A 17,071-nucleotide genomic window follows, 5' to 3' on the forward strand; every position below is an offset into this window, starting at 1 on the left:
TGACATCATTTTATGGAATTTTCAAAGCTGCTTAAAGGCACAGTTAACTTAGTATATGTAAACTTCTGACCCACTGGAATTGTGATATAGTCAATTAAAAGTGTCATGCACAAAGTAGATGTCCTAAACGACTTGCCAAAACTATAGTTTGCTAATATGAAATCTGTGGAGTTGTTAAAAAATGAGTTTTAATAACTTCAACCTAAGTGTATGTAAACTTCTGACTTCATCTGAATGTACTGTCACAAGAGTTCCTAAGATGACAGTAACTTCAGAAAGGATTTGTTTTGGGTGTTTCATACCTTTGGGTTGATCACCAAGAAGGTAACAACTCCATGCTCTTTGAGATAAGGATCTCGTTCCTGACCATCTCCATCTTCTACTTTATATGCCCCGTCCAGGTGCTCAAGAGTGACTGAGGTGATGTGGACTCGTCTATTCATCAAAAGGAGTTGCAATTACTATTAATCTCTCACCATATTTTCAGCTACCTACTACAAACTGAGAATTAATACTGACTACAATGGCTTACCCAGGTACACCCCCAGCTTCCATGTGATTGGCTAAAGTCACGTCATGTGACCAGACATCATATTGCCATTTCTGGAGGCCAATCACACCACAGAGAACGTTCCCAGAATGAACACCCACTCGCATGTTAATGTCCACACCTGTGGCATCCCGTACTTTCCTTAATAGAAAAGAAAGAAGAATAGAGAATAAGCACATCTTCTTCTGAGTTAAACATATATCAGCATATTGATTTAAACTTATGCTGTAACATGATTAGAAATACATTTGAACAAGAGATATGGCTATGATCTTTTAAAAAGCATGACCTTTGAAATATTGTTTTTTGTTACATACTAAAATAGCTTAAAACAATGTTAATGCTGGGTTTAAGCCAGTGTCTCTATTATGACCCTGATCAAGCACTCAAGCAAGAATAATTCTTCAATTAGGGGCCCTTTTAAGAACTCAAAATCTTTAAGAAAATAAAGAAACTTCTTCAGATTACATTTCACCAATGTTAAAGGGATAGTTCACCCAAAAATGAAAATTCTCTTACCATTTACTCACCTTCATGCCATCCCATATGTGTATGATTTTCTTTCTTCAGCAGAACACAAACAAAGATCTTTAAAAGAATATTTCAGATCTGTACAATGCAAGTTAATGGTGATCGTCTCGGTTACTGTTGTAACCTCCGTTCCCTGATGGAGGGAACGAGACTTTGTGTCGATGTAGTGACACTAGGGGTCGCTCCTGGGAGCCCCAAACACCTCCAATCTTTGAGAAAAGGCCAATGAGACTTGGCGAGTGGAATTTGCATGTCACTCCCCTGGACATACGGGTATAAAAGGAGCTGGCTCGCAATCACTCATTCAGGTTTTGTGCTGAGGAGCCGAGACAAGGTCCCGGCCATTTCAGTGGATAGTACAGCATTGTGGCAAGAGGGACATTGTGTCGATGTAGTGACTTGTCGGCATCCCTCATCTCGACCAGATTCAGCCACAGGTGGTGCTCCTGGACACCAAGGTGGACATCGCCTGCCCGAGTGCCGAGTGCCATAACCTACGTCACTCGGAGGGCGAGATCGGTCACCGAGCGCAGCTCCTGCATCACATCGGGATCAGGGATACCCACATGCAGCTCTTTCAGTGCCTTGGCCTAGTGTACTTGCAGGAGGGCCATGGCGTGCAGGGTGGAGGCGGCCTGTCCAGCGGCACTGTAGGCTTTAGTCGCCAGAGATGATGTAGTCCTACAGGCCCTGGAGGGGAGCGCCAGACGATCCCGCCAGGTGGCAGCGTTTTGCTGGCAGAGATGCAACGCAACCGCCTTATCCACCTGAGGGATCTCCCTGTACCCACAGGCCGCCCCGCTGTCGAGGGTAGTGAGAGTGGACGAGCTGGGAAGTTGAGTTCATGCAGAAAAAGGTGCCCTCCAGGACCTCGTCAAGTCATCGTGCACTTCCAGGAAGAAGGGGTGCCCCGAGCCCAGGAACCAGTCATCTAGCCGCGAGGGCTCAAGGGAGGGTGGAGAGTTCCAGTCCAACCTGACACTCGTGGTGGCCCGGGCAAGCATGGCGGTCAGCTCTGCGTTGGCCTCAGACTGGGCGGGCAGACCCGAAGGTGGCAGCCCAGTTGAGTCTTCGGCATCCGACATCGCCAGTGCGCACTCTGACGCAGCGATCAAGGACTCATCCTGCTCACAAGCCCCGAGAGAGATGTTAGGCTGGCCGTGAGGCCATCTCGTCTCATCTCGGAACTCGACGGAGGCAGATGAGCGTGCTGGGGAACGGGAGGTCCACAGGGAATTACCCGGCGAGGCCACGCCCACTGAAATCCCAAAAATTGCCTCGAGCACCAGCAGGGCCAGCCTCATACCCGTAGGTAGAAGGCGCAGCGCAGGGGGCGGCTGGAATGGCTTTCCCTCGGAGGAAGGAAAGCCGCGACCGCAACATTGCCATGGTCATGTTCTTGCAATGAGAACATGAACCATCCACGAACGCTGCCTCAGTGCGAGCGCGGACCAGACATGAGAGGTAGCGTCCGTGGCTATCGGAGGCGGAGAGATAACGACTGCATCCAGGAATCACACAAAGACAGAAAGGCATCTTTAAAAAGACAAGTCTTTAAAAAGACGTTCACGTCAATGTGTTGCTCTGATCGCGGAGAATATACTCTTTGAAGAAATATATACCCTCTCAGTAGCGCTGTCGAAGCGCCCAGGGGCGTAGACTGCACTAAGCGTGCAGAAGGAGAGAAAGCCACTGAAATATGCTGTATATCCAACAGCATACACTTCTATCTGAGGTGAATGGACCGGCAGTGGAATTCAGCTCGCTGACACACAACCGCTCGGCTCCGAAGAAAAATCTGAATGAGTGGTTGCGAGCCAGCTCCTTTTATACCCGTATGTCCGGGGGAGTGGCATGCAAATTCCACTTGCCAATCCTCATTGGCCTTTTCTCAAAGATTGGAGGTGTTTGGGGCTCCCAGGAGCGACCCCTAGTGTCACTACATCAACATAACTTCGAGTCAGTGACAGAAGGGGAACAGACCTTTGTAGCTCCAAAAATCACATAAAGGAAGCAGAAGTAATCCATAAGACTCCAGTGGTTAAATCTATATCTTCAGAAGTGATATAATAGGTGTGGGTGAGAAACAGATCAAAATTCCTTTTTTACTCTAAATCTCCACTTTCACTTTCACTTTTACATGTGGTGCCTGTTTAGTTTCACGTTCAAAGTTAAAGTGGAGATTTAGAGTAAAAAAGGACTTAAATATTGTTCTGTTTCTTATCCACACCTATTATATCACTTCTGAAGATATGGATTAAACCACTGGAGTCTTATGGATTTTGTTTATGTTTCCTTTATGTGATTTTTGGAGCTACAAAAGTAACCTGATAACCTTTAACTTATATTGTATGGACCTACAGAGCTGTAAATGAGTAAACAATAGTAAATGATGAGAGAATTTTCATTTTTGGGTGAACTATTCCTTTAAAATATTTGTCACGTTATGTTATAAGGATCATGGCCTTGATTAATTATATACTGGATTTTGATTTAATGTGTTATGGTGTGGATTCTTTGATATTGGTTGTTTCTGAATTTAAATTCTTAAATAATATCTGATGAGCTAACAAAACTGAATGAAGTAACCCTCAGTTCATGATGTACAATTCATAAAATGACTTACATTTCTGATCTTCAAACCGTAAGTCTGACACATTTCTGTGATAATCAAACAGAAACGTTTTCAGAAAAACTCAATGGTAACACTTTACATTAAGGTTTTATTGGTTAACATTATTTAGTTAACATGAACTAACAATGAACAATATATGTTCACAGTACTTATTAATCAGTTAATGTTAATTTACTGATTTAATCAACATATATTAATACAATATTGGAACTTTCCTTTTTATATAAATCGTGCATATATACTGTGTATATATACCAAATGTGCAAATGTCCAAAATTTTCTGATTTTAACCCTATCTTTTTATACATTTATATTAGAGGGGAAGTTAAAAAGTCTTGGTAGGGGACAAGCCCAACATAAAGGAACTATGATTGTTTTTTGGATAAAGCATACTTTTTCCTTTCAAATCATCCCAGGGAACAGAAAATTTAACCTACAAGTATAACAATTTCCTTTAATTTTATAAAATCTTTTTTATTATTATGGAATTCAATTGTATTTAGCCACAAGATTCCTTAATATTTCCCTCTTCTTTTAACAGGAATTCATAACATGCTTTCCACCTCCACAATTTGCCAGCAACTACTAATATAGAGATATCATTCTTGTAGCCTCCTGCAGAACTGGTAGAGATAAGAGAAAGACAGCCCACTCGTCTGCACTGAGCACCAGTCATTTTCCACAGTCTGACCTCTGAGGCCTCTGACTCACTACCAGGACAGCCAGGTATCATGTCCGAGTCCAGTCAGCCCCTTAAAGAGGCTCTGCTGCTTGATTTACTTTGCTAAATTCCTCCATATTAATCGAGCTAGTATGCAAACAGTTTCTGTCATATGACAGAAGTATGTAAACCAGGTCTGTTTATTATATAATAATTGTATTATATTTTAAGCCACTTGAAGTTACATGTATACAGAAATTCCTGTGTGAATGAGCAACAGCGCAATAATGCCAGGTGTTCAAAAAGTTGTTGCTTAGAGAATGCTTGAACAGGTTTGCATAACCCCAATTTATACCTGGTAAATTATTAAGAAACTAGGACAGATGTTTTCAAGCAATCAGTACTTAAAATTCTGTCTTCTAAGATCTGGAAGGAACATAGTATATCAGTAGATGAACAAGCCCTTTGTGTTTACTGTATAGAGCTCTACTGATGTTAAGAACAATGGTTCTCAACTGGTTTCCTTTCAGAAGGACCCAGATTTCTGTAGCAAAATTGTGTATAATCAAAAGTTTAATGTCCTTCAACTCAAACATAAGAATTTAAAAGTCTTATTTTATTCACCAAGTGGATGAGCCTATGTATTATTGCTATCCTAATTATGCACAATTATAGTTATTTGCATTTTTTTTGTTTACATTTAGATTTTTATTTTCTTACTTTCTTTTTCTTTTCTTTTTTTTTTATCTGTTGTCTGCAATCCTATCAGAACAGATTCACCAGTTCAGAACCACTAGTGTAGACAAAGTATAAAGTATAAAGTAGAGTGCACAGATATGTTGGGCTGAACTTACTTTATGGCTTCACACATATCTAGTCCCATCTTCACACAGTTTTTGGCATGGTTTGGCAAGGACTCTGGGAGGCCAGATACACAGTAATAACAGTCCCCTAGAATTTTAATTCTCATACATTCATTTTCCTGAAACACACAGAAACAATCAAGGACTTCAACAGACTGAAACCATCTTAACATACAGTAAAGACTGTAATAATGTACAAATCTATGTATGCTTGGTTTGAGTTTTGTAAAGTCATTTCTTTTCACAAAAATAGCAAACAGTAAAACACTTACAGTACATGGAGAAGAATTGTTGGTGTGTAAAATTGTTGTTGTGTAAAACTGGGTTCATTTCAGTTACTAGACAGAGTGAGTCAGCTTACCTTGGCAATCTGATCAAATTTGCCAAATAGTTCATTCAACATATGGACCAGCTCTCCGGGTGAACAATCACTAGCCAAGCGGGTAAATCCAACAATATCAGCATACAAAATGCTGTAAAAAAAAAAAAAAGATATATAGATTTACATTAAGATTTACTCTACCAATCCAATGTTTGACTGAATTAATGTTTCTTGAGATCTTCAAATCCTTTTGTTTAAAAGCTTATACTTAAATAATTGAAATTAGTTTTGTAAATAATTATATACTGTGCCTATGAACATCTTTGCAAAACTACTAATGGATGAACTGGACCAGGTAGTAAAGGAAAAGAACCAAGAATCCAACTAATTCAGAACAGTTTTACAGTAAAAGCATCCCAAGTGGTCTCTCATGAAAGTGATTGAGAGCATGCACAGAGTGAGCAGAGCTGTAATCTAGACAAAGGTTGACTAGATTGAAGAATCCAAAATATAATATTTTATTTGTAGTATGTTTTCCTACACTTAACTATAAAAACAGGTTTTAACTCCTATAAAACTGTTTGTATTATTTTACATTTTGATCACTTTCATATTATTCTCAATTGTGCAAAATAAAAAATAAGTAGGTGTGTCCAAACTTTTGACTGGTAGTGTATATATTAGGGATGTGCACAGATATTCGGTTAACCGCTCGATGCACCAAGATTTGAATACCAAAACCACTATTCGTTTACTCTACATGTGCAATAAAGGTCTTCAACTGGATCCAAGCTAGAAAGTATTGGAAAAAATGTCGGTTTGGGCCAGGCTCAGGCCAGTTTTTCAAGTTTAGGGCGAGTTAGATGCTGTTCACAGTTATTTCTGTGTGAGTCTGTGCATTTTACAATTGTTTTTCAATGTAAACATAGGCTGAATTTATGTCTTTGACCGTTCAGTGTTTTGCTTATGACCACCGCAGTTTTTAGATACTGTGTCAAGTTAAAAAGAACTTCAATATTTATAAATGCATCACGAGACATCAGCGTTCTGTTTCACTATTTGTTGCGCTGCATCTAGCTTTTTTAGCGCAGGTGTCACAAAGATTTGACGGTCTGAAGATGTTCAGGTTGCAAAGAGGACTACATGTGACTGTTACACTGTTGCACATGATTCCAGATTGTTTTTCACCTGGCAAAGTTTCAGCGCTTGATAAACAGTAAGCCAGTGTTTTTTTTATCTCTTTGCTCTGGTGTGCAGACAATAATTCCACAAGTTAAATGCAAATCCATTTAAATATCAAGGCATCCTGAAGAGGCTAAAAAACCACAGCAGTGAAATTCCACACACATGACAATACTAGCGTTCGCTGCCTCGTAGAAATGTGAATCTGCCTGGGCAGAGAACGTATCAGGTTTAGCACATAAAGTACCTGCACGTATTTTCCGTTGGTTAAGAATCCTATGTTGCAAGCAGTGACAGTCTGATTATTTTTGTCTGACTTTAATGTAAGTGATTATTTTGTGTAGTGTTTGATGCACATCCATTGCAATAAACCTTCTTTATTCCAGAGTCCCTACTCCCGACAAATATCTGAATAACCGTTCGTGAACTCTCGTGGTTAAACTGAATATTACATATGGTTACCATGCAAAATGCACATCTCTAATATATATGTGCAATTGAAACCATGCAATTGCTTAATAATAATTTTCTTTTACGCATAACAACAACATAACAACAATTAATGGTTAATGGTTAATGGTAAAGTTATCCCCAAATCATGACAGAATGAACCCCAGCAAGACCAGAACAAGACCCTCAGAATACTGAGTATCTGTGTTTCAGGCTGTGTGTGAACGTGTGGCACATTGTGTAACAGAACTGTTTTGTACTTTTTCAAATCTCTGACCTTTCCATTTAAATGCATTACAGTCATTGCAGCAGTGTCTAATGCTTCTGTATAATGGCGAATGAAAGCTTAAGGAACAAGCTAAGATAATCGTGGCACTCCAAAAAGTTGTGATAAGTTAGAGAGTCCTTCAAAGACTCTTGTATATGTGAGCCATCACAATAGAACTTGAACGGAACTGTTTAGTTAAACTAAGTATTACTTAAAAAAATTGAAAAGAGTAGGGGAGACCTCAGGTAAATGTAATGCACTAAATTTCTTCAATCACAAACAAAGTAGAGTTTTTGAGGTGTGAATATATAAATAGTATATACAGGTGCATCTCAATAAATTAGAATGTCGTGGAAAAGTTCATTTATTTCAGTAGTTCAACTCAAATTGTGAAACTCGTGTATTAAATAAATTCAATGCACACAGACTGAAGTAGTTTAAGTCTTTGGTTCTTTTAATTGTGATGATTTTGGCTCACATTTAACAAAAACCCACCAATTCACTATCTCAAAAAATTAGAATACATCATAAGACCAATAAAAAAAACATTTTTAGTGAATTGTTGGCCTTCTGGAAAGTATGTTCATTTACTGTATATGTACTCAATACTTGGTAGGGGCTCCTTTTGCTTTAATTACTGCCTCAATTCGGCGTGGCATGGAGGTGATCAGTTTGTGGCACTGCTGAGGTGGTATGGAAGCCCAGGTTTCTTTGACAGTGGCCTTCAGCTCATCTGCATTTTTTGGTCTCTTGTTTCTCATTTTCCTCTTGACAATACCCCATAGATTCTCTATGGGGTTCAGGTCTGGTGAGTTTGCTGGCCAGTCAAGCACACCAACACCATGGTCATTTAACCAACTTTTGGTGCTTTTGGCAGTGTGGGCAGGTGCCAAATCCTGCTGGAAAATGAAATCAGCATCTTTAAAAAGCTGGTCAGCAGAAGGAAGCATGAAGTGCTCCAAAATTTCTTGGTAAACGGGTGCAGTGACTTTGGTTTTCAAAAAACACAATGGACCAACACCAGCAGATGGCATTGCACCCCAAATCATCACAGACTGTGGAAACAACACTGGACTTCAAGCAACTTGGGCTATGAGCTTCTCTACCCTTCCTCCAGACTCTAGGACCTTGGTTTCCAAATGAAATACAAAACTTGCTCTCATCTGAAAAGAGGACTTTGGACCACTGGGCAACAGTCCAGTTCTTCTTCTCCTTAGCCCAGGTAAGACGCCTCTGACATTGTCTATGGTTCAGGAGTGGCTTAACAAGAAGAATATGACAACTGTAGCCAAATTCCTTGACACGTCTGTGTGTGGTGGCTCTTGATACCTTGACCTCAGCCTCAGTCCATTCCTTGTGACGTTCACCCAAATTCTTGAATCGATTTTGCTTGACAATCCTCATAAGGCTGCGGTTCTCTCGGTTGGTTGTGCATCTTTTTCTTCCACACTTTTCCCTTCCACTCAACTTTCTGTTAACATGCTTGGATACAGCACTCTGTGAACAACCAGCTTCTTTGGCAATGAATGTTTGTGGCTTACCCTCCTTGTGAAGGGTGTCAGTGATTGTCTTCTGGACAACTGTCAGATCAGCAGATTGTGTAGCCTAGTGAACCAAACTGAGAGACCATTTTGAAGGCTCAGGAAAAATTTGCAGGTGTTTTGAGTTGATTAGCTGATTGGCATGTCACCATATTCTAATTTTTTGAGATAGTGAATTGGTGGGTTTTTGTTAAATGTGAGCCAAAATCATCACAATTAAAAGAACCAAAGACTTAAACTACTTCAGTCTGTGTGCATTGAATTTATTTAATACACAAGTTTCACAATTTGAGTTGAATTACTGAAATAAATTAACTTTTCCACGACATTCTAATTTATTGAGATGCACCTGTATATATATATATATATATATATATATATATATATATATATATATATATATATATATATACACACACACACTGGTGGCCAAAAGTTTGGAATAATGTACAGATTTAGCTCTTATGGAAAGAAATTGGTACTTTTATTCACCAAAGTGGCATTCAACTGATCACAATGTATAGTCAGGACATTAATAATATGAAAAATTGCTATTGCTAAATTTAAACTACTTCCAAGAGTTCTCATCAAAAAACTCTCCACGTGCAGCAATGACAGCTTTGCAGATCCTTGGCATTCTAGCTGTCAGTTTGTCCAGATACTCAGGTGACATTTCACCCCACACTTCCTGTAGCACTTGCCATAGATGTGACTGTCTTGTCGGGCACTTCTCATGCACCTTACAGTCCAGCTGATCCCACAAAAGCTCAATGGGGTTAAGATCCATAACACTCTTTTCCAATGATCTGTTGTCCAATGTCTGTTTCTTTGCCCACTCTAACATTTTCTTTTTGTTTTTCTGTTCCAAAAGTGACTTTTTCTTTTCAATTCTTCCCATAAGGTCTGCACCCCTGAGTCTTCTCTTTACTGTTGTACATGAAACTGGTGTTGAGCAGGTAGAATTCAATGAAGCTGTCAGTTGAGGACATGTGAGGTATCTATTTCTCAAACTAGAGACTCTGATGTACTTATCCTCTTGTTTAGTTGTACATCTGGGCCTTCCACATCTCTTTCTGTCCTTGTTAGAGCCAGTTGTCCTTTGTCTTTGAAGACTGTAGTGTACACCTTTGTATGAAATCTTCAGTTTTGTAGCTATTTCAAGCATTGTATAGCCTTCATTCCTAAAAACAATGATTGACTGAAGAGTTTCTAGAGAAAGCTGTTTCTTTTTTGCCATCTTTGACCTAATATTGACATTAAGACATGCCAGTCTATTGCATACTGTGGCAACTCAAAACCAAACACAAAGACAATGTTTAGCTTCATTTAACAAACCAAATAGCTTTCAGCAGTGTTTGATATAATGGCAAGTGATTTTCTAGTACCAAATTAGCAATTTAGCATGATTACTCAAGGATAAGGTGTTGGAGTGATGGCTGCTGGAAATGGGGCCTGTCTAGATTTGATCAAAAATGACTTTTTTCAAATAATGATGGTGCTGTTTTTTACATTAGTAATGTCCTGACTATACTTTGATCAGTTAAATGCCACTTTGGTGAATTAAAGTACCAATTAGCAAAATCTGTACATTATTCCAAACTTTTGGCTGCCAGTGTGTGTGTGTGTGTGTGTGTATATATATATATATATATATATATATATATATATATATATATGCAAGAATGGTTATGTTTATTTATATATATATATATATATATATATATATATATATATATATATATATATATATATACACACACACACACACACATACACATATGAACATATTTATAAATATTTTATAAATATGAAATATTTCATATTTATAAAATTATAGTTAATATATTTGGGCATATATGTACATATTCAAACTGCACTATGATTTGATAAAATATACAGTATGTTACATATATTAAAATCAATTTACATTTTTGTAGTATTGGAAATATACTGTATGTTGCATATATTTTCAGTGAAAACCCTACATAAACATACTTATTATATGTGTATTACATATATTGCCATATATCAGATTTCCGTCAAGAAAATGTAACTAATTTACAAAAAACGTTTTATGTCAGTATGACTTAAAATTAGCTTTAAACACACATCATTCATGGACTTTGCAATGCACTTCTTTCCCATGCATAATGGATGCTTCTTATATTAAATTCTAATAAATATTTTATAATTAGAATATTCTGTATCTCATTATACATCTATTAATGGTATAGCTACTTTTGGCACAAGAAAATGCTTCTTAAACCAAAAGATGGCAGGTAGATCTGTAGTAGTCTATTAGTTGAGGGAAAATGTAAAAAAAATAAAATAAAAAATGTGGTGTTCAAGTCTGTGTACAATAAAATATCGGCAGTTTATATATTATACTAATGTTCTACTAATGTTAACTCCAACCTTTACTTTCTGATGAGGGGTTCTTTCACTTCATTAGGATTCATAATGAGTGAGATTTTGATGAGAAATCCTAATTTCCTGCTGTTCAGTTTCAGTATTAGAAAATGACGAAAGACGCACCTGACGTTGATGTGACGTTGTACATATAAATTATGGAAGTTGTTGGTGTTTTCCACCTGGCCAAACTTTGGTCCCTGGAGCCTCTGAATGATTTCAGCTTTCATCACTCGGGCGATGTGAGCAGGAAGCAGAGACAGTAACAGACGCTCCTGTAGCAAAACCACAGCACAGTGGGAAGATAGCATGAGATAATTATGCCTCATATGCACAATCGTGTAGCCTGTCTCTTTAATATGTGCAGCAGAGACTTGTATGAAATAAATGCTTATATTAAATAATACAGTCTTCAGACCAGTGCAACTCAACACGTGGCCCATCTTTTTGCGCAAAGAAAGCAACAAATGAATCCAATAATCCACTCTATAACTATAAAACATTACGTTAAATAAATTTAAACCAGTGTTTTCCGAATAATCAAACAGTGGGGATGAAAGAACCTTTTCCTTTATTAAGTGAAAATTGGTCTTAAAGCATACATGGAGATAACAACATAGTAAAATGACAACTAGATGGCAAAATCATAACATATTATACGACTTGGCTTGTATGAAAATGTATGACTTTTAATCCCACAGAGACTTGCCAATCAATACATTCATTAATGTTAAATTCAATACAATACAGGCATCAAATTTTAACAAGCATCCTATCCAACACTTTATTTTTAAGAAAGGAAATGTCAGTGAACAAGTCGGTCTACTTATTCCATATTTATTTATGCATTACATACAAATGACTGATGTATGTCAATAACCTGTCATATGCTTCCCTTGTCTTGTATTATACCCTGACGTTTTATTATTTTATTATCAAAATCATAGTTAGGTTTAGGGTTTAGGTAAAGGGTTACACTTTTTGGTTAGATTTAGAGTTAGGTTAAGGGTTAAACTTTAACATTGTTCTTTGGTTCATTTGGTTCACATGGTTATTTTTCTCCACTGGAGTAAAAGTTGTATGTTTATGTACGAGCCAACTCATATGATTTCTTACAATTTTACCATTGTATACTATTATTACGACTTGTTATGAGATCGGTTTGTTTGCTGCCTAGAGCCTTCCATACTAATCATTTAGAAGGCTTTGGAAGAGCGCTTTAGCATTTGTCTGCTGCATATAATAGTATCTATAATAGATGAGAAGCTCTAGTGTACCTTTTATAATACACCATTAAAATTGAATATTAAACACGAGTAAATCTGCAGGTGGTTTATCCACATTTAAGCAGCAGAGAAAATTCCTGAAGCACATTAGTTCTGCTATATTACAGTCCCCTTACTGTGGAGCTCTTCAAGCAAATTATGCCTTTGGTATGATTTTTCACACCTTGGCTTTGAGAGTTGATGTGACACCCATGAGTCAAAAGCAACCTGTAATGATATTCTACTGCATATGGGAGTGCTGTAATTGGGTTACAGTGGACTTTTTTAAAAGGTAAAACCAAGATTACCACAGCCAATTTTCAGATTTTACATAATTACCCACAAGGCATAAAGTGTGAATGACTTAAATCAGATTTAACAGGAAAGCTCTGGAAGGTCATTATGATGGCTCGTGATCGCTTGACTCTGCACTAAATGCAAGAGAATGTTAATTGCCCACTAGGTCTGGTACATTTCCCCTAAACAGCCTTAATGAACTAATAAAAATGTTAAAATCCTGATAATTTTATTAGCCTCAACATAAAAGCCATATACATTAATTTACCCTGTGACAAATGCACCAACATTATTCTTTTTTCACTAATTAATGTGGCACGAAATGAATCTAGGATCTACAGCTACAATAACAACAACAGCAGAGAACTGTGCGACGCTCCAGCGGTAGCCGAGACCGCTAAGCGGTGCAGAGCCCATTTCATCACCCACAGCCTGAGAGGATGTTCTTAAGAGGTTAATCCAGAGAAGAGGAGAGAGGAAGTGTTTGACCTCTCACAGAGCACACAGTCTGATGGACGACAGCCAACATGCCAGCAGCAGTCTCCAGATCTCACAGACACAGCAGTGGGCTTCAGTCACACCATCTGCCTCTGTGGCCCAGCCGGAACTGGGAGCTGAACAGCAACATCACACCAGAGTCCTGGTTTCCACTCAGTAGGAAGTGGGCCGAGACATTCCTATCTCAAGTCCTTTCAAGATTTATTCATGTGCAGGATATTAATTTTTTTGACATTTTGACTAGTTAAAAAGCTAATTATTTTTATAAGGAATTGAATTACTACTAGTGGAAGCGCTACTTTTTGATATCAGTAATTACATTAACAACACAATAAAACGTCTTCATAGACAGGTATACAGTATTTATTAAAAAAATACTTGAGCTGAAATACATATTCTTGATATCAAAAATGGAATTTCAACTAATAAAAAACATAATTACAGATTTTTTTATAATTGCATTTTCACAAGTAGAATTCAAAACGCAATTACAGATATCTACACCGATCAGCCACAACATTAAAACCACCTAATATTGTGTAGGTCCCCCTCGTGCTGCCAAAACAGCACTAACCCGCATCTCAGAATAGCATTCTGAGATTATATTCTTCTCACTACAATTGTACAGAGCGGTTATCTGAGTTTCCGAACACTTTGTCAGTTTGAACCAGTCTGGCCATTCTCTGTTGACCTCTCTCATCAACAAGGCATTTCCATCCGCAGAACTGCCGCTCACTGGATGTTTTTTTGTTTTTGGCACCATTCGGAGTAAATTATAGAAACTGTTGTGCGTTAAAATCCCAGAAGATCAACAGTTACAGAAATACTCAAACCAGCCCGTCTGGCACCAACAATCATCCATGCCATTATCTAATCAGCCAATCGTGTGGCAGCAGTGCATTGCATAAAATCATGCATATACAGGTCAGAAGCTTCAGTTAATGTTCACATCAACCATCAGAATGGGGGAAAAAAGTGATCTCAGTGATTTGGACCGTGGCATGATTATTGGTGCCAGACGGGTTGGTTTGAGTATTTCTGTAACTGTTGATCTCCTGGGATTTTCACACAAAACAGTCTCTAGAATTTACTCAGAATGATGCCAAAAACAAAAAACATCCAGTGAACAGCAGTTCTGTGGACGGAAATGCCTTGTTGATGAGAGAGGTCAACAGAGAATGGCCAGACTGGTTTGAACTGACAAAGTCTACGGTAAATCAGATAGCCGCTCTGTACAATTGTGGTGAGAAGAATAACATCTCAGAATGCTATTCTGAGATGCAGGTTGGCACTATTTTGGTGGCACAAGGGGGACCTACACAATATTAAGCAAGTGGTTTTAATATTGTGGCTGATCGGTGTACAAACAATTTCTTACTTGTTAAAACATCAGCTACGTGCTTCTTACTAGTAAAAACTATGTTATATCAATAATTATGTTGTTGCAAGAACAAATATTCATTCCTGATATCAACAACTGAATTGTAACTAGTGAGAATGCTCATTTTTTTAAATCTGTAAATGTATTTTAACATGCTAGATTTGATATTTCAGATATCTAGAATTTTAGATTTTAGATATCAATAAACTGAAGAGTATTAAAAGATCTTAAAAGGCTTTATTACTATATATCATAACATTATAGATATCTTAAATCAACTTGGCCACTAGAGAAAACCAAATTATCGATATCAAAAATGTCCTGTCATTCTCTCAGCAAACTGGCACATAAAAAAAATACTTTCCAGTATTTCGGTACCAGACCCAATTTATTCCTGAATTTCCCACTGTTCATTCTCCATCAGCATTCAGCGGTTTTCCAAATGAAACATGGGATCTCAAACTTTAGACTTTTCTTCTGGCCTCCAAGTCTTTCAATGCCAGCCACAGACAGGTTAACAGAACAAAATGCCAAAACTGAGATAAAGTAAAGGGAGGATGATACTGAACCTGTTGACGCTTCTCAAACTCCAGTTTAATGGGTGATTTGATACAATTGCAGGTGTCTTGATATGTCTGCTTTAGTGCCAGCTCCATCAAGTGCTTATGGTATGCTCCCGCCAGGTTACCACATATGAAAATGATGATATTTGCCAGGATCTAGAGGAAAAAGCACATAACAGTAGATACCAGTGAAAATTAGTTTTTTTTTTTTTTTTTTAAAAAAGGCATAAAATAAGGCCTAAATGCATTACCAAAATCTGGCTTTTAAAAACCTTGATTTGTGTAATTTATTTTTATTTTTTTTTGTCTAGCAATTAGTAAAAACTAAACTGTATATCTACACTGGCAGCCAAAAGTTTGGAATAATGTACAGATTTAGCTTTTTTGGAAGGAAATTGCTAATTTAATTCACCAAAGTGGCATTCAACTGATCACAAAGTATAGTCAGGACATTACTGATGTAAAAAAGAGCACCATCATTATCTGAAAAAAGTCCTTTTTGATCAAATCTAGACAGGCCCCATTTCCAGCAGCCATCACTCCAACACCTTATCCTTGAGTAATCATGCTAAATTGCTGATTTGGTACTAGAAAATCACTTACCATTATATCAAACACAGTTGAAAGCTCATTAAATAAAGCTTAACATTGTCTTTGTGTTTTTTTTGTTTTGTTTTGTTTTTTTAGTTTCCACAGTATGCAATAGGCTGGCATGTCTTAAGGTCAATATTAGATCAAAAATGGCAAAAAAGAAACAGCTTTCTCTAGAAACTCATCAGTCTATCATTGTTTTGAGGAATGAAGGCTATACATTGCTTGATAATTGCCAAAAAAACTGAAAATTTCATACAAAGGTGTACCCTACAGTCTTCAAAGACAAAGGACAACTGGCTCTAACAGGACAGAAAGAGATGTGGAAGGCCAGATGTACAACTAAACAAGAGAATAAGTACATCAGAGTCTCTAGTTTGAGAAATAGACACCTCACATGTCCTCAGCTGACAGCTTCATTGAATTCTACCTGCTCAACACCAGTTTCATGTACAACAGAAAAGAGAAGACTCAGGGGTGCAGGCCTTATGGGAAGAATTGCAAAGAAAAAGCCACTTTTGAAACAGAGTGGGCAAAGAAACAGACACTTGACAACAAATAATTGGAAAAGAGTGTTATGGATCTTAACCCCATTGAGCTTTTGTGGGATCAGCTAGACTCTAAGGTGTGTGAGAAGTGCCCAACAAGACAGACACATCTATGGCAAGTGCTACAGGAAGCGTGGGGTGAAATGTCACCTGAGTGTCTGGACAAACTGACAGCTAAAATGCCAAGGATCTGCAAAGCTGTCATTGCTGCATGTGGTGGATTTTTTGATGAGAACTCTTTTAAGTAATTTAAGAAGTTCTGAACATTTCTTTCAAATTGTAAATAGCAATTTTTCACATTATTAATGTCCTGACTATACGTTGTGATCAGTTGAATGCCACTTTGGTGAATAAAAGTACCAATATCTTTCCATAAGAGCAAAATCTGTACATTATTCCAAACTTTTGGCCGACAGTGTATATATAAAGATGATTAAAATGCAAAAACAAAATGGGAAACAGAATTGCAAATTTATCTTTGGGGCCAGCTTGGGTCCAAATGTTAGTTATCAATAG

At 37.7% G+C, this 17,071-nt stretch overlaps 1 protein-coding gene across 1 annotated transcript in view; it reads right to left on the reverse strand.

Moving 5' to 3' along the window:
* LOC127452715 (adenylate cyclase type 2-like) overlaps nucleotides 1–17,071 on the reverse strand; it is a 224,604-nt gene that overhangs the window by 44,129 nt on the left and 163,404 nt on the right. Inside the window, exons 4-9 of the mRNA XM_051718353.1 lie at nucleotides 15,423–15,572; nucleotides 11,539–11,687; nucleotides 5,602–5,713; nucleotides 5,232–5,359; nucleotides 533–691; nucleotides 303–435 (exon numbers count right to left, since the gene is read on the reverse strand). Of these exons, the coding sequence (XP_051574313.1) occupies nucleotides 303–435; nucleotides 533–691; nucleotides 5,232–5,359; nucleotides 5,602–5,713; nucleotides 11,539–11,687; nucleotides 15,423–15,572 (831 nt within the window). The remainder of the gene's footprint in view (nucleotides 1–302; nucleotides 436–532; nucleotides 692–5,231; nucleotides 5,360–5,601; nucleotides 5,714–11,538; nucleotides 11,688–15,422; nucleotides 15,573–17,071) is intronic.

Source organism: Myxocyprinus asiaticus, chromosome 15 (genome assembly GCF_019703515.2).
Source record: "Myxocyprinus asiaticus isolate MX2 ecotype Aquarium Trade chromosome 15, UBuf_Myxa_2, whole genome shotgun sequence".
Taxonomy (NCBI): domain Eukaryota; kingdom Metazoa; phylum Chordata; class Actinopteri; order Cypriniformes; family Catostomidae; genus Myxocyprinus; species Myxocyprinus asiaticus.